Genomic DNA, 26,818 nt, shown 5'->3' on the forward strand with positions numbered 1-26,818 from the left:
GCCAATCAATGCTTGATTTGATTATTCTCCGGGCCAATTGCACGATGGCATTGTGAAATCCCGCTTCGGAGCCCTATTGGCCAGGGGGAGTCAACGTGCTTGGCTTCGTGTTCCACGCATGCGGGGTACGCCGTCGTGTGTGATACCGGGTGCCGTGCTGCGCTGACAGGGCCGCAGCCATCCTTGGGTAAAGTGGAGCTCGGACCGGGACTTTCCGCCTTCGTAGCCCGCGTGCGTTCCGGCCCTGCCCAGCGCTGCAGCACCTGCCGCCAGCATGTTCCTCACCCGCTCGGAGTATGACAGGTGAGCGCGGGTGGCATGAAAGGGCGCGCGGCCTGGGCCTGCTCTGGGGCTGAGTCACTGCGGGCGGGCGGCCTGCCTCGGCCTCCGAGTGCCTGCTGGAGAAAGGGGCCTTAAGTCGCCTCCACGGTCTCCTGGGGCCACTGCCTCCCGTCTCCAGCCCTCCGCTGGCCACTCCGGGAGGGCACGGGCCGTGTGCGGGGCCTTTGGCTCTTCGCTGATCTCCTCCTTCGGACCACGGGGTTCGAGCCGTCCGCTGTTCGTGCCAGCCTGCGCGGTAGAAAGAAATGGCCAATGAAAAGTGTTTAGGTTTCTGCTGTAATCCTAACGTCCAGCCACGTATGTTTCTAAGTAGGGGGTGTCGTCCGTGTTGCGCTCGGCAAAAGTTCATCTCGCCAGCAGCACACTGTGAGACTGTAATTCCCTCGTACACAAACATTTTTAGGCCTCTTTGTCTCCTTTTTTCCTCGGCCAGATCAGGGGGAACCACAACTTAACTAAACCTAAACAGCAAGTTCCCAAGTTCCCATTTGTATAAAAATTAATGTTTCTTTGACCTTGCAGAAGTTGAGATTTATTTTTCCTCAGGGTTGATTGCAGCAGCCTGTCACTTACTTGATTGGGAAACTCCACTTTGTCTTTAGCGGTTACCATTTGGTGTTAGACAAAAGAATACTGAGCTGTAGTGATGGAGCCGTGTCTCTTTCTCAGACTGCATATTGTCCATAAACTCACAATCATACAGTCAGTAGGCCTGTGAGAAGAAATGCAAATAATCCGTACCTATGGGAGGTAGAGCCTGTGTTAAAAAAGTTTCATGCAGTTTTAGAATACCTGAACTATTGTGTAGGCAAGGCCTCAGCCAATTTCCTTAGTCATAGTGATGATGACTATTTCAGCTTTTGGTTTTGTTTTCAGTTATGCTGAACTGGGTGCTGTTTATGAATGGTTTGTTATTGCACTTCGTCAGTTTAGCGTTCAGTATGCCAGTCCAAAGTTCTCTGCCTGAAGCTGACAGCTTTCTCTTTTTTTGCAAGTTTTAGTGTGTTTTTTAGTTTTGTTTTTTGATGTGATCTCTTTACTGTATGCAAAATTTTTGCACAGTATGGTACATTAATAAGTAGTTCACATGCACAAAAATTTCAAATGTATTTGGCTACTTCAGATCAGCAGTGGATAGTATTTTGGGTAAGAATATAATTTTAGTGGAACTTGAAAGAATCAGTTACTTCTGGATTTAATCGCTTGTGAAGATGTAGGTATGTTGTCAAAGTGTGTGCGTGCATGTGTGTATGTGGGGGGAAGAATTTTACTTGTCCAGACATGCTTGATACAAGTCAAGGTTTATTGGTGCTGTTGGAACCCAGAGGTTTGCCATGAACTTGACTGGTGGCTGTGCTGGTCTGGGAGGTAGTGAGGGGCATAAGGCATGCCTGTTGACTTCTATTATACTGCTGACCATAGCAGTGTTGCCAGTGTCTTGGGCAAACATCTATTTCTGGGTGCCAAGCAAAATGGCCCTGTAAATAATTGCTGGAGTGCTTGCCAGGAGTTATCTATCCCTGCTTTATTTAGTTAAATGTAGTTTTGTAAAGATACATTGTGGCTGAAGCTGCTCAAGACACCTGCCTCCATCAGCTCTTTCATTCTGTCTATTACTCTAGAACAGCTTTTCCCCACCTTTTTACCATAGTGTCTCCAGAAGTGACATCACCACCTGCATTAACAAGCAGGCTCAAAAAGGATGGGATGGAGAGACCGGAGGTGGCATTCAGGCTCTACCCCCTCCCAGGTGTATAAACCAGGAGAGAACTCACTCACACTTGGGAGGGGGAGCAGTGGAAGCAGCCGGTTTCCTAGCTTGTGGCCAAGTCCATTAAGACAGGAGGGGAAATGCCATGGACTCCTGGGGGTCCCTGGACCCCTGGTTGGAAATCCCTCCTCTAGAAACTAGTCAGAGCTGAAAAACAGTGAGTTTTGTGCAGAAAATGTTCCAAAATAGAAAATTTTGCAATGCTGTCCAGTCTTGTACATGGTATATTTGCCTGCATTTGTTAGCATTATTAAATATTCAAATTATTTAAATATGAATAGGATACCCCCCAAAAAATGGACTTATGTTCGTGCTGAAGTGATAACCAATGCATATTTATATCCACCATACTTGCCCATTTGTAGAAAGAAAATCTAATGAGAGTTCTTACCTTTCATAGGATTTGGCATAATTTTTTAAATTATTACATTATCTCCTATTTTTCTAAGTCTGTAATTATATCTATGCTTATTCCTCAGTAAGCTTTCTGTGTTCTGTTTTATTTTTGTTGTAACCACTTGTATCTACATCAGAGGTGTTCAAGATGACTTTCAAGCAGTATAAATATCACAGTATAAAACATTAAAATCATATATGAAGACATAATACATTGAAACCTGGAGAAACACATCTCTAACTGGAATCAGATTTAGCACACATTGCTAGTCAGATGTCTTTGGAAACAGGAACACCTTCACATAACTGGGGAACAATAGGGATTTTCAAACTGTCTTGGTTGATAATGAATTTTTCCTGTCTTTTCAGTCAGACCCATTTCAGTAACCAGCTGCTAGTGGAATTTATTTACCTGTTCAGACAAACCTGCTTGTATCCGGTTAGAAAAGTTGTTTGAATTGCCATAGATGAAAACTGCTCTTTTTCAGTTTTCACCTCTTCCTTGTACTTTCAGTTTGCTGTGGTGTGGGTTAAGATGTCCATAGCACTTCCTGCAGTTCTGCCTTTCTCGTCATCCAGTCTTCCACAGAGGGCTTTAAAAAACATTCTGAGCATTATATCACTAGAGCTTTATAGTGGTACCATTGAGATCATAGTGAAATCAGTACTTGCTACTTAGAAAGCAGTGTTTGTCCCACCAGTCAGTGATGCCCTGAGCACACGCAGCCAATGAACTACTTCTTTTCTCTTGTTTCTAAGTAACAGCTCACTTTGATTTCATTGGGCAATTGATCACAATTGTACCGCTATAGTGCTGTAGTTCTCAACTTGACATGTTAAATAAGAACTCTGAGGAAGATCAAGCAGTGAAAAAGGGCAGGAAGGAAAAGTGGCACTGTTTGAAATGGTCATAGTGCTTCAGTTATGACTAATTAACAGAAGGAAATTCGCCATGTGAAACTCTCACCCCTGTATTGCTTTATTTGAAAACAACAAATAACATCCGCTTTAAAATGTTAATGTGAAACCCCCCACTAAGCAGGGTTTACACATACATGTGGGAACAATGGCGTATACAATCTGGGGTAAGGATATTTGAAGATCATTAGCAGCGCTTTGAATTGATCTCGGAAGAAAGTAAATAATATTGTATGTCTTTGTTGTAAGCTTGACTTTTTTTTCCTTTTAATTATAGGGGTGTGAATACCTTTTCTCCAGAGGGAAGGTTATTCCAAGTGGAATATGCCATTGAAGCTATAAAGGTACTTATAAGCATCTGGAAATATTTTGCAAGCATAGCACTTAACCTGTTGTGATCATTATTATTATTATTATTATTATTATTATTATTATTATTATTATTATTATTTGTTTATTACCCGCCTCCCTGCGAAGGCTCGAGGCAGGTTACAAAATTCAGCTAAAAACTCCCTCATATCACATTAAAACCAATAAAAGCCAACAATAAGGTAAAAGGTAAAGGTATCCCCTGTGCAAGCACGGAGTCATGTCTGACCCTTGGGGTGACGCCCTCTAGCGTTTTCATGGCAGACTCAATAAGGGGTGGTTTGCCAGTGCCTTCCCCAGTCATTACCGTTTTACCGCCCAGCAGCAAGCTGGGTACTCATTTTACCGACCTCGGAAGGATGGAAGGCTGAGTCAACCTTGAGCCGGCTGCTGGGATTGAACTCCCAGCCTCATGGGCAAAGCTTTCAGACGGCTGCCTTACCACTCTGCGCCACAAGAGGCCCTAAAAGCCAACAATACAATAGTACAAAACCCCATAAACCAGAAAACCGCGGCAAAAAAACACTCCTCCTGAACCTAAAACCCAAGTTTTCTACACCTAGAGGGGGAGGTGTAGAGGGTACTGATAGACCTCGCTACCGCCATTCTAAGAGGGGGAAACCTTGATCTTCCTTGCCACCCAGCCTCAACCATAGGCCTGGTGGAAGAGCTCCATTTTACAGGCCCTATGGAATGCCAAAAGCTCCCACAGGGCCCGCTGCTCCTCCATGTGTCTCTCAGGGCTAGTTGGTTAGAATGAGTAACAGTGAGTTTGACTGAGATGTGCAATGTTATCAAAACAGACTTCCTCATGCCTTATGTATGGGGCGGCAGAGTTAGTTGCCAGGAAGGGTTAGTTATGGTCAAGATGCATAAGTAACTAAGCAATAAATAGAGCTAAGATTGGATAAGACCTGTGAATAGCAACAAATCAGCATACAAATAAAAGAGTTAACAAACGGATATGACAACTAAGTTTGAGACCGGTGGCACCCTTAAGTACAACAAGATTTAATTCTGGGTATAAGCAAGAACTGAATGACTTAGCAAGTGTAGATGCACACTTCTTCAGATACATTAATACTTTACATATAATTAGCAGGTAACACCCCCGCCTCTACTTATATGTATCATTGAGGCAGTTTGTTTTAATGTAAAATCATAGAATCATAGAGTTGGACCTCATGGGTGATCTAGTCCAACCCCCTGCACTATGCAGGACACTCACATCCCAATCGCTCATCGACTGTAACCTGCCACCCCCTTAAGGCTTCACAGAATCAGCCTCTCCGTCAGATATCTATCTAGCCTGTTTAAAAATTTCCAAAGATGGAGAACCTCCCACTTCCCAAATCTGATAACTTTTATTTGTATGCTGATTTGCTGCTATTCATGGAGTTTACCAATTGCATTAATCCAATTTTAGCCATGTTTCTCAGTTACTTATGCATCTTGACACTAACTAGCCCTTCCTGGTAACAAACTGGTAACTTGAGGAAGTCTGTTTCAATGTATCTAAGAAGTGTGAATGCGCACAAAAGCTTATACCAGAATTAAACTTTATTGGTCTTAAAGGTGCCACCAGACTGAAACTTGCTTTTATTACTTCAAACCAACACCACTGCCCCATCTGAATGTTATCAATCAGTTGGCAGTTTTCTAGCCTATAATTGAATGGCTTACCCTCATTTATTTATTATTTGGTACAAGATCCCAAGCAGCCCTGATTATATTGTTGTTTTCCTTATTTGAGTTGGTCCTGGTGCTCCCAATTGTCTTCACAAACTATCCAACTGGTATTCTTGTAAAAAAGTTATTTATTTAACTTAACTGAGTTAATGCCCATCCACATTTCAAATAACCACATCAGTCTACAGTGCTCATGAAATAGCATTTGTTTGTTTGTTTTTTCTTTCATTCATGCATTCATTCCACCCTTCCATACAGCTCTGGCCGGTTTACATAAAATGTCATAGGGGTGTAGTTGTATTGTTTTTTTTCTACCATCTTTTACTTCTATGAAACACTAGCTACTAGAATCCATAGCTCTGTTAGTTGAAGAGCAAGTTTAATTACTTTTTAAAATAGATTTAATGTGATAATTGAGTGGCAGGTAGCCACGGTTGTAGGTCAGCCAGCCTCATGGTAAGTGAATTTTGTGTTTCTTTTGCCTATTGCTTTGTTTGTCAGATGGGGATACTACTGCACAAGCACATTTCCAGATTCCTGCATATCACTGTTTTTTTTAAATATATGTTTTTAATTCTCTTGCCCCATGGTCAGGGAAATAGCTTTAAAATAGCTGCCAGAAGCTTTGATATACAAACAGAAACTTACTGTAGACATAAGAAGAGCCCTCCTGGATCATACCAGTGGACCATCTAGTCCCCCATCCTGTATCACAAAAGTGGCCAATCAGTTGCCCTAGAGCATTCGCTAGCAGGGGCTCATGGGAATTGTAGTCCATGGACATCTGGAGGGCCGCAGTTTGACTACCCCTGCCCTACAGGGTGAAACAAACTGCATAGAGACCTGGGCCCTTCCCTGCTTTTGTCTTCCAGCAATAGTATTCAGAGTATTGATACCTCTGTAGATTATTATTATTATTATCATACCTAATACAAAGTTTTGGGTACTACCTGATGACATGCTGGGCCTCTAATTGGCCCTCAGTGGGAGAAACCTCCCTCGCTGAGGACCATTCAGAGGCTCTTCCCTGCCACCATCCCCCTCCTTCTCCTCTTCCTCCTCCCACTTTACCTGAAGAGGAAAAGCCAGCAGGAAGTATGCTGGGGAGCTCAGGGTTCCCAGCTAGGTTCACTAGCTACCCTGGGTTCACTAGCTCCCCGACACTCCCCGACTGCTCCACTGCATCTGCCCTGCCCAACCCATTTGACAGAGGCAAAGGTGGGAGGCTGTAGGACGAGTGCCAAAAAGCTCCTACACACCAGTGCAGCCCAGCTGGCCCACCCATTTTGAGGTGAGGCAGCAGGGTGTGTGCGTGAGTTGGGGGCTCCTATAGAGCAGAGCCCTTTGCCCTCTATGCCCTGCCTGTGCCTTGGTGCAGGTGGTGCAGCTTTACTGCCTAGCCCGCCCTGTTCTATGCAAGCAACCACAGGAGGCTGTGGAGCAAACAGGTGGCAGGCTCTTCCACAGCTCTTCCAAGGCACAAGCAAGATGTGCCGGGAGCAGAAAGGCTCAGAGAGCAAGGTGGCCCAACTGAGCTAGCCCACCCTGCTCTGTGACCCGTTGTCAAGATGAGCTTCACTGCTGGTTTATTATATTCGTTACCTGCCTTTTCTCTACAGACTCTGGGCAGGGTACATAAAAATAAATAAAATACTCTGGTTGAGGACAGTTTTATTTCCCAGGTGCCGGCACCCTTTTGTTGGTTTAATCTTAATGCCCTCTGGGCATTTAAGGTTTGCTTCAGTAACCCAAGAATGCTTCAAATATTTCCTTCCCTATAACCCTCTCTTCTTCCCCACTGCAGTGCTACACACACACATTGTCTTAGTGCAGGCTTAGTTTCTTGACAACCCTGGAAATGTTGAGAGTTAGTTAATTTTAAAATATATTTTTAAAAATTTGTTAAACATTTATTGGGTGATAGGACAATATGTGGTCATGTTGACCTGCCCCCCTCCCAAATGGCCAGTGATGAACCTGGAGAAGGTGGGAAAGTGAAGGGGGCCCAGATGAATGTGTACACAGCTATGCTTCCTGACCCTATTCTGGATCATCAAGCCACTTCTGGGGGTTTTCAAAGTCTGATGAATGTTTCAGGGGTTGCTCCTTGGGATAAAAGTTGAGAAAGGCTGCCTTACTGGTTTCTTTACATAATTTTCAATGAAGCAAACAAAACATTCTTCTGATATATATTTAATATGTTTTATTGGGAAATAACAGGTTGGTCTGGTTATCAAACACTTGTATAATTTCTCTAATTAGGTGTGGCCAGTTTGCACAGACTGGCTTTCCAGGCTGCATACCTGATCTTTTATCCGATCAAAGTTACTGTACCCCACTTCTGACAGCCAAAATCTGTCTGTATCTGTTATTTCCTGCCCTCTTCACCAAGCCAGTATGCAAATACATCTTTAAAAGGTTGCATTGCACATGCATGTGCATAAGTCATCCTGTGCATGCATTCATGCATGAAGTCACACACTGCTCTACTGGAGAATGTTATGCTAGAGAAGATGGCTCAGTTCTTGAACTGCTAGGGAGAGAGGAATGGAGCCCTGCTACAAGTATGGGTGGCAGTTAGGCAGGCTGGCTTTGGGCACCTGGTCTGCTGAGGTTCGAACCATCATCCTGTGCGGTGATTCTGATACGGCCTGTTTTGCACATACAAACTATTCTTATTTATTCTTCTTCTGGCCTTTCTTGTGTTCTCTGAAAACAAGAATATGGCATTAATAGAGCCAGTTTGGTGTAGTGGTTAGGAATGCGGACTTCTAATCTGGCATGCCGGGTTCAATTCTGCGCTCCCCCACATGCAACCAGCTGGGTGACCTTGGGCTCGCCACAGCACTGATAAAGCTGTTCCGACCGAGCAGTGATATCAGGGCTCTCTCAGCCTCACCTACGCCACAGGGTGCCTGTTGTGGGGAGCTCCACTGGGCACCAAGTCAGATTAGGGTTGCTGCACAGGGAATAACTATTGGGATCTTTGGATATTATAGCAAGGTCATAGAAGCATGATACTGAGTGCAATCACTGAATCTTCAAAAAAGTATACTGCAAAAAATCTCCCAAGAAGTGTATTCAAGTAGAACTAGCTTGGTGTAGTGGTTAGGAGTGCAGACTTCTAATCTGATGAGCCGCATTTAATTCTGCCGTTTTGGGACTCCTTCCGGTAGAGAAAAGTGGCATATAAGAACCAACTCTTCTTTAAAATAAATAAAAATGCATTAAAATTGAGATAAAATAATCTATACTAAATAGGGGCAATTGAAAGGTAAGAGAGATGCAATTCTGCATATTACAAGAACATTTATTCACCTTGTACTTTTGAATGACCATATATTTTATGTTTTGATCACGTGAGTTCTACATACACTTTATTTATAAATTCAGTTTATAGGCTACCCATTCCACAGTGAACTCAGAGAGGTTAACAATAATAGATAAGACTAAAAATTAATAAATTCATTAAAAATAGTAAAATATCAAATTAAAAAAGCTGCACCCAGAAGTATATGGATAGATCACAGGGGGTGGGGAATAGTAGATCATGAGGTTAACCATGGATGCACTTATGTCAGTCTTAAGCCTGATAGAACTGTAAGTCCTGCAAGGCCCGGATCTCAGATGGCAGAGTGTTCCACCAGGTTGGTGCCAGGGCTGAAAAGGCCCTGGCCCTGGCTGATGAAAGTTGTGCTTGTTTTGGACCAGGAACTGACATGATGTTTGCGAGTGTATATGGGTATATTGGGAGAGTTGGTCTTGCAAATACGTTGGTATCAAATCACTAAGAGCCTTAAAGGCCAAGACCCAGACATTGTACATGATCTGGTACTCCAACAGAAGACAGTAGAGCAGTTTCTCAGTGGAACAGGTTTCCTCAAGAGGTGGTTGGTTCTCCATCTTTGGACATTTTTAAACAGAGGCTAGATAACCATCTGATGGAGAGGCTGATTCTGTGAAGGCTCAAGGGGGTGGCAAGTTACAATAGATGAGTGATAGGGATGTGAGTGTCTTGCTTAGTGCAGGGGGTTGGACTAGATGACCCATGAGGTCCCTTCCAACTCTATTATTCTGTGATTCTATAAGTACAGCTGGTGCAGCACTGGTCATATGTGTGCTCTATACGAGGTCTTGGACAGGACTTACAGCACGGCGTTCTGAACCAATTGGGGGTTCTGGAGCTGGCCCAAGGGTAGTCCAGCACATTGTCGTAATCTAACCTGGAGGTGACTGTTGCATGGATCATTGTGGCTAGGTCATTTGGGGACAAATACGGGGCCATTTGTTTGTTTTTACATAGCTGTAAAAATTGCAATTTCGCTAGGTGAGCACCTAAGCTTCCATTGAAAGGGAAGTAATCAGGAGAACTCCCAAACGTTTAATGGTCAGGGAAAGAGTCAGTTGTACCCCATCCAGCTTTGGGAGGTGGCATGACATATCTGCACCTTCACTACCCAGCCTCAGGGTCTCCATCTTTGCTGGATTCAGTTTCAGTTGTATCTGTGGGATTCACACTATGGCTTCCAGACAACTGGCTAGTTGTGAAAGGGCCATGTCCAGGCGGCCATGCATCAACAGATACAACTGGGTGTTATCAGCATACTGATGACATCCCAGTTCAAAATTCTGAACCAGTTGAGCAAGGGGACGCAGGTGGATGTTAAAAAGCATGAGAGAGAGGATTGCCCCCTGAGGGACGCTGCACATCAAAGCAGACCTCTGCACACACCCCATTTCCACTCTGCCCTCTGTCATGGAAAAACGAGTCCATCTACTGTAAATTCTGAAATATTAATATTTTCTCTTTCACAAACAGAATGTAACTGCTGCTTGTTTCTTGAATGTTCTGAACCTACAGTTGTATCTTAACAGGCAAAGATACAAAGGCTATGGTGAGCAAATGATTTTAGATTGTTAGGTACTTTTTATTGGGTTTGGTAGTAGTATTTGGGCAAGGAGAGGTATATAATACAGAAGCAGAAGTTATTCATAGTAGTACTACACAAAAATATACCCTTCCAGACTAGATAGCATAAATGTTCTGTTTAGTTATTTAAAAATTCTGGCTATGTTCATTAGTAGGTAATCCCTCATAACTATATGAAGTACCACTTTATTCTGGGTCTAGTTGCCACATATGTAGGTTCAAATAATTCTTTCCACATACAAGTTCTATGAAATACCAAATGTTTTGCAATGGTGATGCTTTATTTTCTTTCTTTTTTCCAAGCTTGGTTCCACAGCAATTGGAATTCAGACAGCAGAAGGGGTTTGCCTGGCTGTGGAGAAGAGGATTACTTCCCCACTTATGGAACCCAGCAGTATTGAGAAAATTGTAGAAATAGATTCTCACATAGGTAAGAATGATGAAAGTTTATTTGTTCCTGCAATGAAGCCTATTGTGTACTTGCAGCATATGTGAGAATAAAAACCTTGCTCTGCGGGATATTTAATGAGAAATGCATTCTGGAATATGGTCTATGGAACTATGTGCAGACTACATTCAGTGGGGAGTTAATATTCATTAGTAATGGTCATTGGTGTTCCAGGCTATAGGCCAGCAGGACATAGTTGCAAGAGTAGGAAGCAGCAGCTGTAGCTTGCTTCTATTTGACCTCACTAATGAAAGTTTGTTCCCAAATTTAGAACTTGGAGGGCAGGGAATTGCAATATAAACGCTTGATCCCCAGCAGTTTCTATCATGGAAGCTTACTGATTGGCCTACTAATGTTACCTTGCCCTCAAGACAGTGTCTTGCACATAGTCATGTACCCACCCCCAGTGAACACTGACAATTTAAAGTAGTCTATCTGATGAAAACTGCTCTTGGAGATATACTTTTCCTTTTTTCTTTAGGGCAAGTATTTAATTTTCCTCATCTCTTTTATGTAGAAGACACTTGTAAGGATTTTCTGAATTCCTAATCAACTCTTTAAGCATGTACCATGAATGTTTTCAAGTTTATCTACATAATAGTTATTTTGTGTTGACTTTGTGTCTAATTTTTGACCATTTAACTTCGAGAGATCCTCATTGGGTCTTTAAAATAGATCTTCAACACACTCTCCAGATGTTAATAAGCAACTCAGTTTTATCCTAGCTATGGATAGGACAGTGGGAACATCTCCATAGAGTCTGATCTGCCATCTCAATTATTCTTCCATGTTTCTGACCATATTAGAGTTTTTGCCTGGAGATGGAGTGATGAAGAGGCTGGTTTAGTTGATTCTTTATTCTGAGTGGTAATCCATAGCATCAGTACTAGTAAAGTCTAGCTCAGGGGTAGTCAAACTGCGGCCCTCCAGATGTCCATGGACTGCAGTTCCCATGAGCCCCATCTGGTGACTGGCTGTTAATTTTGTGGGGAGTTTAAACTAACACATTGGAAAGTGTATGAGACTGAAAGCAGCTTGAGAACTAACTCTTGTTGGTATATCTTTCTCTTTTTCCAGGTTGTGCAATGAGTGGTTTAATAGCTGATGCAAAGACATTAATCGACAAAGCAAGAGTTGAGACGCAGGTAACACATATGAGTTTCTTTTCCTTGCCCTTTTCCTTGCCATCTTTCATGTGCTAGACAAAAACGTGTAGCAGAACTGAACAGAGCGCTGTTTGAATTTTTTTCCTTGAATAAAGATACTGCATATTCCATAGCCATCATTTCTGTGAGACAAAGAAGTGCCCCTCCAATCTTTACTTTCTGCATCCTTTGAACATGGCTGGTAAATTGAAGACTAATCTCAATTTTAATGCTGTATTTTTTAAAGGAAACACTGAACTGGTGCTATGATACAAGTGTTGGAACAGTTACTATGAAGCAGCCAAATATGCTTTCTGAGAGATGTCAGATTAATAGATAATTGAATATAAATATTCTAAAATAAGCACACACTTTCCCATAATCTTTCCTTATTTGTAAATGAACTTCAGGTTTCAACTCACTAAATGAGTATATCTGAATGATACAGAATCCTTTGACTGGAAGCTTTTAAATACCAAGCAGTTCTCTTAATGCCACTCTAGCCTTCTGAGCTCATGTTTGTGTGTAGCTAGGGTAATGTTTAAACTTATGCATGGAACCCATTTAATTGGCTACTGCCTTTATGGCAAGGTCGTTAAAGGGCACTGAAGGAAAAACAGTTTCCATGTGGTTAGGATGCCATTTTAAAGAGTTGGTAGTTTTGTGTGAGGAATGGCATAGATATAGAATATTGCTTTGGATAACTGGAGTAGGAGATATAGGTAGTTCAGTAGGAATGGTTAACTAATGCTCCTTGGTTTTTCCACCCCCTATCCAGATTCCTTGTGTTCCTATCCTTATACCATATTGGAAGTGCTTTATAAATGTCTCCCATGGCACTTCCAGTGTGCTGCTAGGAGGGCAACAAGAAATAGGATTTTCACACACAGGCAGACTGGAAGGGGAGAGAATGTTCCCTGTCCTATCTATTCGATAGGGTGGAGCTAATAATGTCATAACTGGGAATGATCCATTTTCCAAGCTAAAGGGTTTTGTGATTTCTGTATATTAATGTAAGCATTTAACATCATAATCGCATGAATATTAACTCAGAAATAAAATTCATTTAATTCAGTGGGACCTACTCTCATGGATACATGGGATTGCTGCCTGTCATCAGAATTTTGCTTCAAGTATTTTCTTCTGCCAACATTATGTTTTGTGGGGGAGCAGGAAGAAACCAGATGAAAAAGATACATAAATAATGCTTGCTTTTTCTTGCCTCAGAATCACTGGTTTACATACAATGAAATCATGACTGTAGAGAGTGTGACACAGGCAGTGTCCAATTTAGCATTACAGTTTGGAGAAGAAGATGCTGATCCAGGTGCTATGGTGAGTAAATGTTCATGTATGTTGTATTCTGAATGTCTGTGCTGCAATTGCCTTAACCAGTCACTAAACTCTTGATCCTTTGATTGTGTTCCAGTCAAGGCCATTTGGTGTGGCACTACTCTTTGGTGGAGTTGATGAAAAGGGACCTCAGCTGTAAGTATGGCTTTTTCTTCATCGCTCTTGTTCATGTGTGCATTCAGCAGCAGACTGTTTTGCCTAAAAGGCTACTACTTGGTCAGAATAGGAAACACCGAGGAAATGAATAGGTTGCAGTGGATTGGCGACACAGGTTGATTCAGAACGTTGCATCTGATTCCAGACCTCACAATTGCTATAGCACCATAACAATTATCTAATATAGAAATTAGTAAAAGTAATACAGTGAATGCCACACTGGATCCTGCTTCGCTGTTTTGAATTGCTTAGTTCCAGCACAGCCTTATGCTCTTGATGTCATATGATGGGATCTTAACTGATAACATAGTAATGATGGCTTTGACTTACACAGATGCATCTGTAGCTCTGCTGGGATGAGCAACTGTTTGCTTCTGCAGTTTCATCTTTCTCCCTCTCTCCCTTCCCTCCCTCTCTGTGTATACACACACAGCAGTTTTGCTTATCTATGTTGTTTCATGCCCTGAGCTGGATGGCCCAGGTTAACCCAGTCTTGCAAGATCTCAGAAGCCAAGCATGGTCCACCCTTATAACTATTTGGATGGAAAACCACCAAGAAAGTCCAGGGTCGCTACTCAGAAAACAAGCAATGGCAAACCACCTCTGAATGTCTGTTGCCTTGAAAACCCTATGGGGTCGCCCTAAGTCAGCTGTGACTTGATGTTACTTCCTGCCACCATGTTATTTCATAGACCTGAGCTCTCAGAACTGCCTGGGTGGCATACTGTTTTACAGAATATGATACTTGCATAAATCCTGAATGATTGAAGTTCAGAATGAAAGGGGGAAGAGTGGAACATTCCTCAGCCTTTTTCAAAAGATCAGAAGAGCCACCAGTAATATAATATCTATAGTCTGCTGTGGCTTTCCTTTGGTGGGGTTGGGGGAGCACTTGTAATTAGAAGCTGTTTGCTTGAAAGATCCAAGTTCTCTTTAATTTGTCAAGGAAGACTACTCAGCTTAAAAGCTGTGTGAAAATTTAATATTTGCTTTATTTCCCATCATGTTGAGCATTATTGGCATTGATATATACACGGTCCTGTATGCACTTAAAATAAGTTGGTATGTTTTCACCAAGGAGATTGTTTTCAAATTCAAAATTTTTAGTTTTGGGGGACTTCAGCGTCTATGCGGACGCGCTGTCTCTAGGACTTGGCCTGGACCTGGTATCAGTCATGGAGGCACTAGGGTTCTCGCAATTTGTTGCTGGTCCCACCCATCAGGTTGGTCATACCCTCAATTTGATCTTTGGCGCAGGTGTAGCGGTAGATCTGGTGGCAAATAACATTGTTTCATGATCAGATTACCACGCTCTGAAGGCTCAACTTAGGATACCACCCCCTCCCCGTTTGGGTGACTGATGCATTTTGATCCGCCTGCGGACACTTATGGATTCCCAGAGATTCCTCAGTGCTCTGTGGGAACTGATGCCCTTGGCATCTCTCTGGGGGCCTTGGTGGAGGACTGGCAGTCCTGCGTGACGGCCACCATCGACAAGACTGCTTCTCGATGCCCTCTCCGCCTTCACCTCAAACAGGCCCCTTGGTATACCCAGGAGCTTCAGGAGAGGAAGAAGGGAGTGAGATGGTTAGAGCAGGTGTGAAGGAAGACTCACAATGAGGTGGCAAGGACATCTCATTGCACGTTTATTAAGGCAAAGCGGCTAGATGAGACTTCTGTGCTGTGGAAATCGCAAGCTCTCAGCCAGCACAATTGTTTAGAGTAATTAGGTCTCTTACCACCCTCGAAGAAGGGCGCAAAATTATAAGGGAATTGGATTTGAGCTGCATGGCTGTATTGACCTATTTTGCAGACAAAGTTCTGTCGCTCCGCCACGACCTACCTGACATGATTGATACAGTTTGTGAACTGTAAGCTCCGTGGCTGTCGCGGAGGTTAGTGTTCGATGGCTTCAGGTGCTCTCATTAACCTAAGTCGACAAGTTGCTAGGGTGAGTGAGAGCAACCACTTCCCCCCTAGACCCCTGTCCTTTCTGGTTGCTCAAGTCAGATGACCCGCAGATAGGGGTCCCCTTGAGGGAATTTGTCAACCTCTCCTTAACATCTGGAGAAACCTTAACATCCATAGGGTTTAAGGAGGCAGTGGTACACTATTCACTGAAAAAAACATTGCAGGACCCGCGGGACCCCTTCAGCTACCGTTTGGTGTTGCATCTTGTGTTTTTGGGCAAGGTAGTGGAGTGGGGGAACTCATACCAGTCTGGCTTCCATCCTGACCACGGGGTGGAGACTGCACTGATTGCCTTGACAGATGATATACGGCACCAGCTGTATCGAGGTGATTTGGCCATTCTCGTGCTTTTAGATCTGTCAGCTGCATTTGATGTGGTTGACCATGAGTTATTGGCCCACTGCCTCGCCGGGACCAGGATTAGGGGGGCTGCACTGCAATGGCTGGTCTCCTTTCTACAGAACTAGATGCAGAGGGTTTCTGTGGGGGATGAGATGTCAGACCTTTGTGGGGTGCCGCACAGGGCGATACTCTCCCCTACACTTTTTGACATCTATATGCACCCTCTAGCTCAGCTGGTCCAGGTCTATGGGCAGGGTTGTCAGCAATATGCAGATGACACCCAGCTCTACCTTCTAATAGACTATACATGGCCTGGGTCCCACTTATCTGTGGTACTGCTTGGTTGCTTATGCCCCCGTCAGGGCTCTTTGCTCTGCGAGTATGAATTTACTGCTTGTCCCCGGACTCACGGGAAATCCACCTGGCCTCAATCCGGGCCAGGGCCTTTTCAGTCCTGGCCCCAACCTGGTGGAATGAGCACCCAGAAGAGCTGAGGGCCCTGCCGGAGTTGCCAGCTTTCTGCAAGAGGAGCTCTTCTGCCAGGTGTATGGGTGAGGCCAGGGTGGAGTCCCAGTGTTTTCATCAGAGGATCCCTCCCATACCTATTAGATCTGGCTCCTGGCTCCCAGTGGAAGAAAACTTGACCTTCCGGTTGAATGGGAGGAGGAGGAGGGAGGGAGGGGATTGGAGATATTGAGTAAGAGGTCTATCTATTTATTGTTGTAAAGGGGTGTTTTATGGAGTTTTATTGTATTTTAGCATTTTGTGTGAACCGCCGCAAGACCACTGGAAGAGCGGTGGTATAAAAATAAAAAAAATAAAGAATATAAAAACTGCTTCTGTTTGCTTCTGTCGATCAGTTCATTGCTGTGTCTGAAGTATTAGTCTGTAAAAAGTTATGCTCTTAAAAACAGCTGGTTCAACAAGGTTCTGTCAGGGGTGGAAAGTGCTATTAAGTCACAGCTGACTTGTGGCAACACCATGGGATTTTCAAGGCAAGAGATGTCCAGAGGTGGTTTGCCATTGCCTGTCTCTGCACTGTGACCATAGCATTCCTTGGAGGCCTCCCATCCACATGCTGGCTGCATGTGGGGGAACTCAGAATTGAACCTGGTGTGCCAGATTAGAAATCCACACTCCTAACCACTACACCAAACTGGTTACCCAAAATATCCCAACTGTATGCTAACAGTTACAGATCTCAAGATGCTATTTTTTTGTGTGTGAATTTAATCACTGTACACATTTGACTGTTTTCCTTTTAAGGTCACAACCTGAGCTTTTACATTTTTTAAACATATAGACTTGGATCATCATCATCAGTATATATAATCTGTTACATTTCATTCTTATCCTTCCCCCATTTTATGCTTGCAAAAGCGAAAGGGCTCCATATGTGAATGCAAAACACTTCTATTCAAAGTAATTGGTTTCCCCCCTTCCCTCCTAAGGTTAAGAATACATGCTATCCCCAAAACTATCCTAGACCCTTAGGGTGTGTTTAAGGAGCTGTGAAGAACTATAGTAGATTGTGGAAATAGGAGTGTTTGATGCACGCTGTGCAGTTCTTTGAATCAAAGGCATCTAAGAGATCTGTATTAAATTCCTTTGGTCTCAGTAGTTGTTTCAGATGCAATATTGAGTGCTGAACAAGTACGTAGTTATTTTTTTCTTATGGTGTGCACACTACTCCTGCCACAAGAGGTCAGGCTTGCTGCCCCTTTCTCATTCCTGTATGCAGCTTTTGCTTCTCCAGGCTTCTAGCTGCAAGTCAGAGTATTGCATTAATAGTAGTGTGTTACTAAAGAAATCTACTCTGAACCCAGGAAATTTGGATAACCATTGTCTGGTCTCATAATGTACCATTGTTGAGCAAGGCGATTGAATGAATGTTGACTAGACATCTGCAAGGATTGTTTGACTCCTTTCTGTTATGGGACTGAAACAGTCTTGGTCATACACCAGGAGATGGAAAGAAAGAGCACAGCCCTATGGATTCTCCAGAATCTCTTTTAATACTATTGATGATGATGATGATATCCTTCTGAACTGCTTTCCCAGGCGGGGACTGTGAGGTACCATTTTCAAGAGGACAACTCTTATCAGTGGCTACTAGCCAATGAGGGAAACCTCCACATTTAGAGGCATTGAGCTCTAAATCCCAGAGCCAGGAGACAACATCAGGGTAAGGCCTCAGCCTTTGTGCCCTGATGCTGGCTGTGTGGAGGAACTGGTTGGCCACTGTGAGACAGGATGCTGGACTAGATAGACCATTGCGTTTACTCAGCAGGGTCTTCTTATGTTCTTACGTAGTGGTTTTGATCCTGCCTGGAAGGTAGGTTTCAGAAGGTGGTGCTGGGGGATTGCTGTTTTTCCCATTGGCCTCTGGCTATCGCAAGGGTTTGGTCTTGTCCCCTATGTATGTCAACATCTTTGAGAAACTGCTAGGTGAGAACATCTTGAGATTTGTGCTGAATTGTCACCCCCTAGGCAGGTGACACTTCCAACAGATCCCAGTGAGGCTGTGAAAACCTTGAATCAGTGACAAGGGGCAGTTTTGGCATGGATGAGGACTAATAAATTTACTCACAACAAGATAGGCATGCTACTGATGATGGTGAAGGACTGCCTTGGTCTTGAAGTGTCCTTTGATGCAGACAAGATTATACTCCTCCTTAAAAGAGCAGGTTTGCAGCTTGAGCATGTTGCTGTACCCAGGCCGACTATTGGATAAGCAGCTTGCAATGGTGGCCAGGAATACCTTTCACCAGCTTTACCTAATACTGGCTCTAGCCTTTCCTGGATAAAAAAGCTACTGGTACCATGGTAAATGCCCTGATAACATATCGACTAGTTTACTATAATTTGGTGTCTGTAGGGCTACTGTTGATGGGCATCTGGAAACTACAATTGGTACGGAATCCTGTGGCAAGAGTGTTGACAGGGGTGGGTCATCACTCCAGTCTTCTTCCATTTATGCTGGCTTTCAGTTTGCTTCTGGGCCCAATTTAAGATGATGTCATATAGACTTTTAAAATCCTAAACCGCTTGGAAACAGCATACCTTAAGAACTGCCTGTTCCCATATAAATCTAGCTGACCATCACAGTAAACTTTGGGTCCTATGCTTCAGGTGCCCTGTCATCTGAGATCACCAAAAGCCATAGAGGTGGAATTCCTTCCCTGGGTTCGAGAGAGTCTATGCAAGCTTTCAGACTGTATTGGTCTGCCTTTCTGTATTATTTTCTTGCTCCAGTGGGTTAAGATCTTTGTTTCATTTGTAATTAACCCTTTTTCCTATTTATGTTCTTAATTTTGAAAAAGTATTTCACATTGTCCAGGTTGGGATGGAAAAATGGCATTAAAACATTTTAAGTACATATATATCTTCTAGCCACTTGTCCATAAAATGCTGTTTAAGGCTTTCCTTTGGGGGCTTTTTCTGTAGGTTTCACATGGACCCTTCTGGGACATTTGTACAGTGTGATGCAAGAGCAATTGGATCAGCTTCAGAAGGTGCACAGAGCTCCCTGCAGGAGGTTTATCACAAGGTAACGTCATGAGGTCTGAACAATACGTTTAGGCTAATTTGTTTGTCCTTTAAAACATTGCTGTTCTTTGGTGGGAGGGTAAAGGGGGCAGGGCTTTCATTCTGGCATTGAATACAACAATATTTATTTATTATGTTTATAAACTGCCCTCCCCTGCAGCTCATGGTAGTTTACAGTGAAATTCATGGTATAATACAAAAAAAGCCATCATTAGAACATATATAATAATAATAATAATTGAGAACATGTAATATTTCTAATAGTAAAGCTCATAATAGTAGAATGTTTAACATTTAATTTTAACTTTCTGATTTTGCAGCTCACTACTTCGTGTTTTTCAGGGCTGTGGTTTGACACCCTGAGATGTAGTTGGTGGTTAGAGGGGAACTGTTTTAGTTCTGGCAGGGCTTCTGGGAGCTCATTCTACCAGGTGGGGGCCAGGACAGAGAAAGCCCTGGCCCTGGCCCTGGTCAAGGCTAGACAAGCCTCCCTGGGGCCAGGGATCCCCAGTTTATTGCTGCCTGAGGAACATAGTACTCTTTTTTTTGGGGGGGGGGTAGGCATAAGTGTAGAGGTGGTCCCTCAGGTACTCAGGGCCCAGACCTTAAAGGTGATTATCAGAACCTTAAGTCTGATCCAGTATTCAACTGGTAACCAGTGCATCTGTTGGAGTGCAGGCTGGTTGTGGGCCCTCTAGGGTGTTCTCATAAGCCACATTCTGGACTAGTTGTAGTTTCCAGGTCAGGGATAAGGGTAGGCCCACATAGAGCGAGTTACAGAAATCCAGGCTAGAAGTGACTTTCTGCTGGATCACTGTGGCTAGGTGTTCTGGGTCCAGGTAGGGTGCTAGTAGCTTGGCTTGGTGCAGATGGAAGAATGCCAGCCTTGCTACTTTTATGACCTGTTCCTCCATGGAGACAGGTGTTGAGGATCACGCCCAGTTTCCTGGCTGAGTTTGCAATTGATAGTTGCATCCCATCCAGGTAGGGCAAGTACACTTCCTCACCTGGGCCTTACCTGCCAAACCAAGGACTGGTTTGTGGTTGATATGATCTCAAGCCATTATGTTTGTTGAAGAAATATAGTTAGATAATTGCTCTTGTTGTAGATGAGCATTTTCTGGGAACAGCATCTATCTCCTTTTAAAATGGATGTCACAAATTAATATGTGATGCCTCTGAAGTATTAGAGATCTAATTACCAGCATACTTGATACCTTCTAAAGAAAATATAATTATATGCTTTTATCCCCTGTGCAAGCACCGAGTCATGTCTGACCCTTGGGGTGACGCCCTCTAGCGTTTTCTTGGCAGACTCAGTACAGGGTGGTTTGCCATTTCCTTCCACAGTCATTACCGTTTTACCCCCCAGCAAGCTGGGTACTCATTTTACCAACCTCGGGAGAATGGAAGGCTGAATCAACCTTGAGCCGACTGCTGGGATCGAACTCCCAGCCTCATAGAGCTTCAGACAGCATGTTGGCTGCCTTACCACCCTGCACCACAAGAGGCTCTTATGCTTTTGGATATGCACTTAGATATCTCTTCAGCAGTTTAAAGCATTCATTTAAATTACCAAGTTTACATTGTCTGCGATTTTTATTGATGCAGAACTTCTGTAAGACAATGCTTACTGTGAGGCAAACTACTTTTTAGTATGGTTAAATAACATCTGTTCATAAGAACTAATTTCAAGGCCACAGTAATCTGTTTTGTAGATACCTTTCTGTCATGACCAATCATCTAAAATTAGAAATTCTACCGAGAAGATAAGGTTTTGATGTATCTTTCAACTGTACAGTTACTTTCATATCAATTAGTTTGTTTTTTTCCCCCACAAGATTTCTAATGCTACCTGGATGGAAATATAATTTCAGTCTTAACCATATGAGGAAGGGACCCTCTTTAGCTGTTTCTGTACAGTGGTTTATATAGAATGGTCAGCTGTTCCTATGCTACTATATCGCTTTACCAAGTGTGATAGAATCATAAAATCTGCATGTGAAGCTGCTGCATTCATATGGCTTGTCATATGCTATCTTCCATATAGATGCTTAAGACATCTTTTTTTTTTTTATAAAGTTTTTATTTTTATTTTCCAAAGTTAAAGACAGTAAGATATATGCAATCTATGTTGTCAATACAGAAAAAAGAGGACTATGCTCTTCATTTAATACATTTGGTTCCCTGTTTCAATCCCCTTTGTGTTATTTTTTTAGATAGTTCAGGTAAGGGCCCCATTGTTCTTGAAAGGCCTCTTCTGTTTTTCCATTAATTATCAGTGTCAGTTTAGCCATCTTGGCAAAGTCAGCTAGTTTATTCAGCCAGTCTTCTGTCGAGGGTAGTTCTTGCGTTTTCCATTTCTTGGCCATTTCTAGTCTTGCTGCCGTCGTCGCGTAGAAGAAGAAGCTCTGTGTGTGGGTTGGGAGGCACTGAGGAGGAACACTTAATAACATAGCTTCAGCTTTCATAGGGAATCTAAGACCCCACATTTTCTGCATAATAGTATGTATTTTTGCCCAAAACTTATAAACTTTTTCACATCTCCACCACATATGAAAAAAAGAACCTACTTTATCATCACATTTCCAACATTTGTTGTTACAATTTTTGGCAATTTTAGCGATCACTTTTGGAGTTACATACCACCTATAAAACATTTTGTACCAATTTTCTTTAAGTATTTGACTGTTGGTATACTTTGGTATTCTAGACCATACTAACTCCCATTGTTCCATTGTCACATTAGTCTCAATATTTTGCATCCATTTGATCATACATGGCTTTACCCGTTCCATTTCTGTCTCGTACCTTAGTAACAGTTTATATATTTGGCCCTGTAAATGTGGTTTATCTTGGATTACTAAGTTTTCAAACTCTGGTATTGGGGCCTCTAGATTTAACGGTTGCTGGAACTCTGCTTTAAATCTGGATACTAAGCTTAAGACATCTTTCATCATATATGCACCAGCCCTTAGCGTCTAATTTTATGATTTTTTTAAACAGTCCATGACACTGAAAGAAGCAATCAAATCATCACTTATCATTCTAAAACAAGTTATGGAAGAAAAACTGAATGCAACTAACATTGAGGTATGTTGATGATAAAAGCAAAAATTTTCTGCCAGTGTCTAGGACAACTTGTTAATGGGAGCCATATGGCCCTCCAGGATATTATCTACAGATCTTGGAAAGTATTCAGAACTTTGGTGGCAAATGGAAGGTGTTTGAGATTTTAAGCAGCTGTTTTGTGCCATTTGAAATGACCCATGACAACAAGCAAATCAGGGTTGCTTTACTGTACACTCAAAGTCCTAGATCCTTGATTTTCCATGTAGGTTTCTAAAGTGGCAGAAAGCTAACTGGATTCAAACCTAACTTTAAGGAGTTGGTTGGTGGCCATCAGGCACAAGAGTTTCATTGGATGCATGCTGGAGGTCTGTGTATCATGTGTTTACATCATAAATATTTCTATAGAAAGTTGCCTTGTCTGGACTGTTATTTTTGTGTCCTATTTTTTTTGTTGGTGAGACATAATTATGTGCCTGGGTTAAAGATTAATAATCAGTGATGTAGTGTTTAAGAGTGAGGGATTGTTGAGGTGGCTTAATTTGTTAGCTTGTTTTTTTTTTATTCTACCCTTCCTCTAAGGCAGGGGTAATCAACCTGTGGTCCTCCAGATGTCTATGCACTACAATTCCCATGAGCTCCTGCCAGCAAATGCTAGCAGGGGCTCATGGGAATTGTAGTCCATGGACATCTGGAGGACCACAGGACTATCCCTGCTCTATGGCACTCATGGCAGTGTACAATGCACTCTTCCCCTCATTGTATTGACACTGGTGTGTCTCTTTATATGATGTGTTATTATGGATGGCATATTCCTGATGCTTTGATAATATTCTTGAGATGTTCCCTGATCTTGAAATAAGAGTTCAGCATCCTCTTGCTGAACATTTAACTCCCAAATTTTAAACATCCTGTTGCTCATTGAGAGATTCCTTGTGGTTTGTCATTGCTTGGACTTCATTTAGGACCTGTAGAATATAACACATTCAATGAATATCCTTTTTAAAGGTAACATTCTTTCCCTTCTTGTGGGCTCCGTAAAACACATCTTACTGTTTAATTGTAAAACACACCAACTACCGGAGTTCTAAAATCTTGGAGCCTATAGTAAGGCCATCCAGCAAAAAAATCTAATTTCTCATATATAACACGTCTTAACTGTAGTAACAATTTAAAAGGGGTATTTCCCTTATTTGGGGTACTTCCCTGGCTTATGACATTGCTGTCAGAACTTTCTGTTATTTCTACAGCATAGATTTCAAAAACTATATCCAGAAAAAGATGCAGCATATAGTAGGGAAAATTCTTTGGTATTCACAGAACCATTTAGGGCATTAAAAGTTAAAACAAGTGCAATCATGCTTAGAAACAAGTTGGCTCCCAGTGTAGCTATATTTCCAGGAGCCCATATCTGTAGTTAGCTTTCATTCTGAACTAACTTAAGTTTCTGTACAGTCTGTGTAGTGTATATCAGTGGTCCCCAACCTTTTTATCACCGGGGACCACTCAACGCTTGACAATTTTACTGAGGCCCAGTGGGGGGGGCTATTTACTCCTCTACTCTCAACCACTGCCCTAACGCTCTCTGATCGCTATGGTAATTTTTAAACATCCCTTCAAAATAAGATACAGACACGCCACAACAATGAACATAAGGAACATTTTATTTTCATGGAAATTTTAACTCATGACAATGAGAAATCCATGGGAACCCTGAGCTTGTTTCTCTGCAATGAGATAGTCCCATCTGGGAGTGATGGGAGACAATGACACCCGAAGTGTGTTGTAAAGGGCCGGGGGGGGGGGGATGAAGTAAAGGGCCCCGGGGGGGAGAAGGCGTCCTTCGCGGCCCACCTCCAATTAGTCAACAGACCACATATGGTCCGCAGCCCACAGGTTGGGGATCACTAGTGTATATTACAGTAGACAAGCCTAAAGGTAAAGGTAAAGGTATCCCCTGTGCAAGCACCGAGTCATGTCTGACCCTTGGGGTGACGCCCTCTAGCGTTTTCATGGCAGACTCAATACGGGGTGGTTTGCCAGTGCCTTCCCCAGTCATGACCGTTTACCCCCCAGCAGCAAGCTGGGTACTCATTTTACCGACCTCGGAAGGATGGAAGGCTGAGTCAACCTTGAGCCAGCTGCTGGGATCGAACTCCCAACCTCATGAGCAAAGCTTTCAGGCGGCTGCCTTACCACTCTGCGCCACAAGAGGCTCATAGACAAGCCTAGAGATTATCAAAATTTGTTTCACAGTGGCAATGATTTCTAGAAGCAGTTATAAGTCAATAAAAGATTGGGATGGATCTAGTGATCCATCAGCACAAGGAATTAACTGTTATGGATATTCCCCTTCCCAACAACCATTTCCATCCTTGAGAAAGTTTACCTGGTGTTGAGACCTGTGTGGAAGCTGGGGTGCTGCAAGAAGGAGGGTGAAGGGGGCAAACTTACCTTTCTGCTAATGGTAGAGTGAGCAGCTTCTCTTTCTTTGCACTGTAGCCTGTTACCCTGCATGGTACTTTCTCCAAGCAGCTTCTGTGGGAATCAGTTTTCCCAAGTTGGGGGATTGGGAGATTCTATGGTCCTGTCTTCTAATCTGGAAAGTGCTGGGTCCTGGGTCTGCCAGGTCTACCACAAATGCCTCTGTACTATTTAGAATCAATCAACTGATTCATTTTTATGCCGCTCTCCCATGTGACTCAGGCTGGTTCACAGGGAACGTGAAACCAATAAGACACAATGTGAATTTAGTAATTGCAACAATCAATAACAGTAACATCAGTAACATTGAACATTTAATATTCGAATTAGTATTTTGACCATAACCTTGCAGATTGGTCAGAAGGTTCTTTTGCCGAATTTGGTCAAATTCTGTGGGGGTTTTGGGGGGGGGCATTTTTAGGTAGCTTTAGATGTCTTGCATGGGGAGCAGTTGGTTTATTTGACTGCTCCAGGTGCCATCTTGGCAGATCTAATTTAGTATTTTCTTCTGACATCTAGTGCATCACTGCGTATAGACTAAGAAGATATTTTCATAAAGTAGCCATATTGGTCTGCAATTGGCTCTCAAAATACCCTGAGTATCTTGTTTGTTTCTGAGCTGCTACTTGACTTGAATCTAGCTGCTTTAGACTTAAGAACTTGCCAGTCTCACCTGGTTCCATGGAAAATGAATTGAGTGTCATCAGGATGCTGGTTGCATATTATCTTAAATTAGAACAAGTCCTTGTAACAGCTTTAAGTTAATCTAAACCAGGGGTAGTCAAACTGCGGCCCTCCAGATGTCTGTGGACTACAATTCCCATGAGCCCCTGCCAGCGAACTGGTAGGGGCTTATGGGAATTGTAGTCCATGGACATCTGGAGGGCTGCAGTTTGACTACCCCTAATCTAAACATTCATCAGCTTTCTACAACATTTCCTGACCTGGATACCTGAGGCCAGACCTATCTCATCAGATCCTGAAAGGGAATCCAGGTCAGCTGTGATTTGTATTTGGCTGATCAACCACCAACGATGTCTAGGGTTGCTAGGCAGAGGGAGGCACTGGCAAACTCTACATCGCTTCCTGAAGAAGGATAGCCATAAGACAGCCGAGCATTGATAGCACACAAAAAAGGGCTCTCCTTGCAAGGGCTTCTTGGTTCTGACACTGCTGTAGAATTAGAAGCCATTTCAGAGACAGGGACCAGTCTCATTAGCAACATCTGCTCCAAGTGTAGCAATTTGTCTTCCTTTGTTTGAACTGTCACTTCATTATGTATATAGGCATACGTAACCCTTTCTTCCTGTCCTTGCAGCTTGCAACAGTGGAGCCTGGAATGAAGTTCCATATGTACACGAAAGAGGAACTTGAAGATGTCATCAAGGATATTTGATGAGGGGGAGAACCTCTCCAACTGCCTCATTCCCTGATCACAGCAAACTGACTCTTCAGTTTTTTTTTCCAGTGCCCGTAACTTTATTTCAGCAGCATATATGCCTGCTCTTAAACAATGGCTCAAAAGGTTTTTTTACAGTTTCTGTACATAAAAAGATCTTCAATAACAGGAGAAACTAGAATAAATCATTTTGTTACTCTTATCTCAATTTCTTCTATAATAAAGTTTGGGGTTGGGTGGAATGGTTTGATTTGAGGCCGAGTTAAACTGTATTTTATGCAGCCATTCCCTCACTCATTCATTACCTTCCTCCCTAGTGTATGACTTTCAATATAGTGGCACTGCCCTGCCTCTGCAACCCTGACTGACTCCTTTATGAGCATTGATTTTGTTTCAAGCTGGTCTCTTTTCTAGCAACCGATGTGAAGCAGGAAAAAAAAGTGCTGAGGCAGCAAACTTTCAGGGCAACACATATCAATCCGTCCCA

At 42.9% G+C, this 26,818-nt stretch overlaps 1 protein-coding gene across 1 annotated transcript; it reads left to right on the plus strand.

Moving 5' to 3' along the window:
* Positions 1-62: 62 nt before the first annotated feature.
* On the plus strand, positions 63-26,533 carry PSMA5 (proteasome 20S subunit alpha 5). The gene is made up of 9 exons (XM_077334224.1): positions 63-303; positions 3,705-3,771; positions 10,719-10,845; positions 11,941-12,008; positions 13,236-13,343; positions 13,438-13,496; positions 19,278-19,380; positions 22,386-22,472; positions 26,251-26,533. Exons 1-9 carry the CDS (start codon positions 275-277, stop codon positions 26,326-26,328), a joined length of 726 nt encoding a protein of 241 aa, XP_077190339.1. The 5' UTR covers positions 63-274; the 3' UTR covers positions 26,329-26,533.
* Positions 26,534-26,818: the final 285 nt, after the last annotated feature.

The sequence above is a fragment of the Paroedura picta genome, chromosome 4 (assembly GCF_049243985.1).
Source record: "Paroedura picta isolate Pp20150507F chromosome 4, Ppicta_v3.0, whole genome shotgun sequence".
Taxonomy (NCBI): Eukaryota; Metazoa; Chordata; class Lepidosauria; order Squamata; family Gekkonidae; genus Paroedura; species Paroedura picta.

Bases quoted from the DNA above. Each gene is read 5' to 3' on its own strand.
- PSMA5 (XM_077334224.1), top strand. From the start codon at position 275: ATGTTCCTCACCCGCTCGGAGTATGACAG. The intron at 12,009-13,235 runs GTAACACATATG...TTCTTGCCTCAG, and splicing joins AAGCAAGAGTTGAGACGCAG to AATCACTGGTTTACATACAA. The intron at 19,381-22,385 runs GTAACGTCATGA...TTTTTTAAACAG, and splicing joins TGCAGGAGGTTTATCACAAG to TCCATGACACTGAAAGAAGC.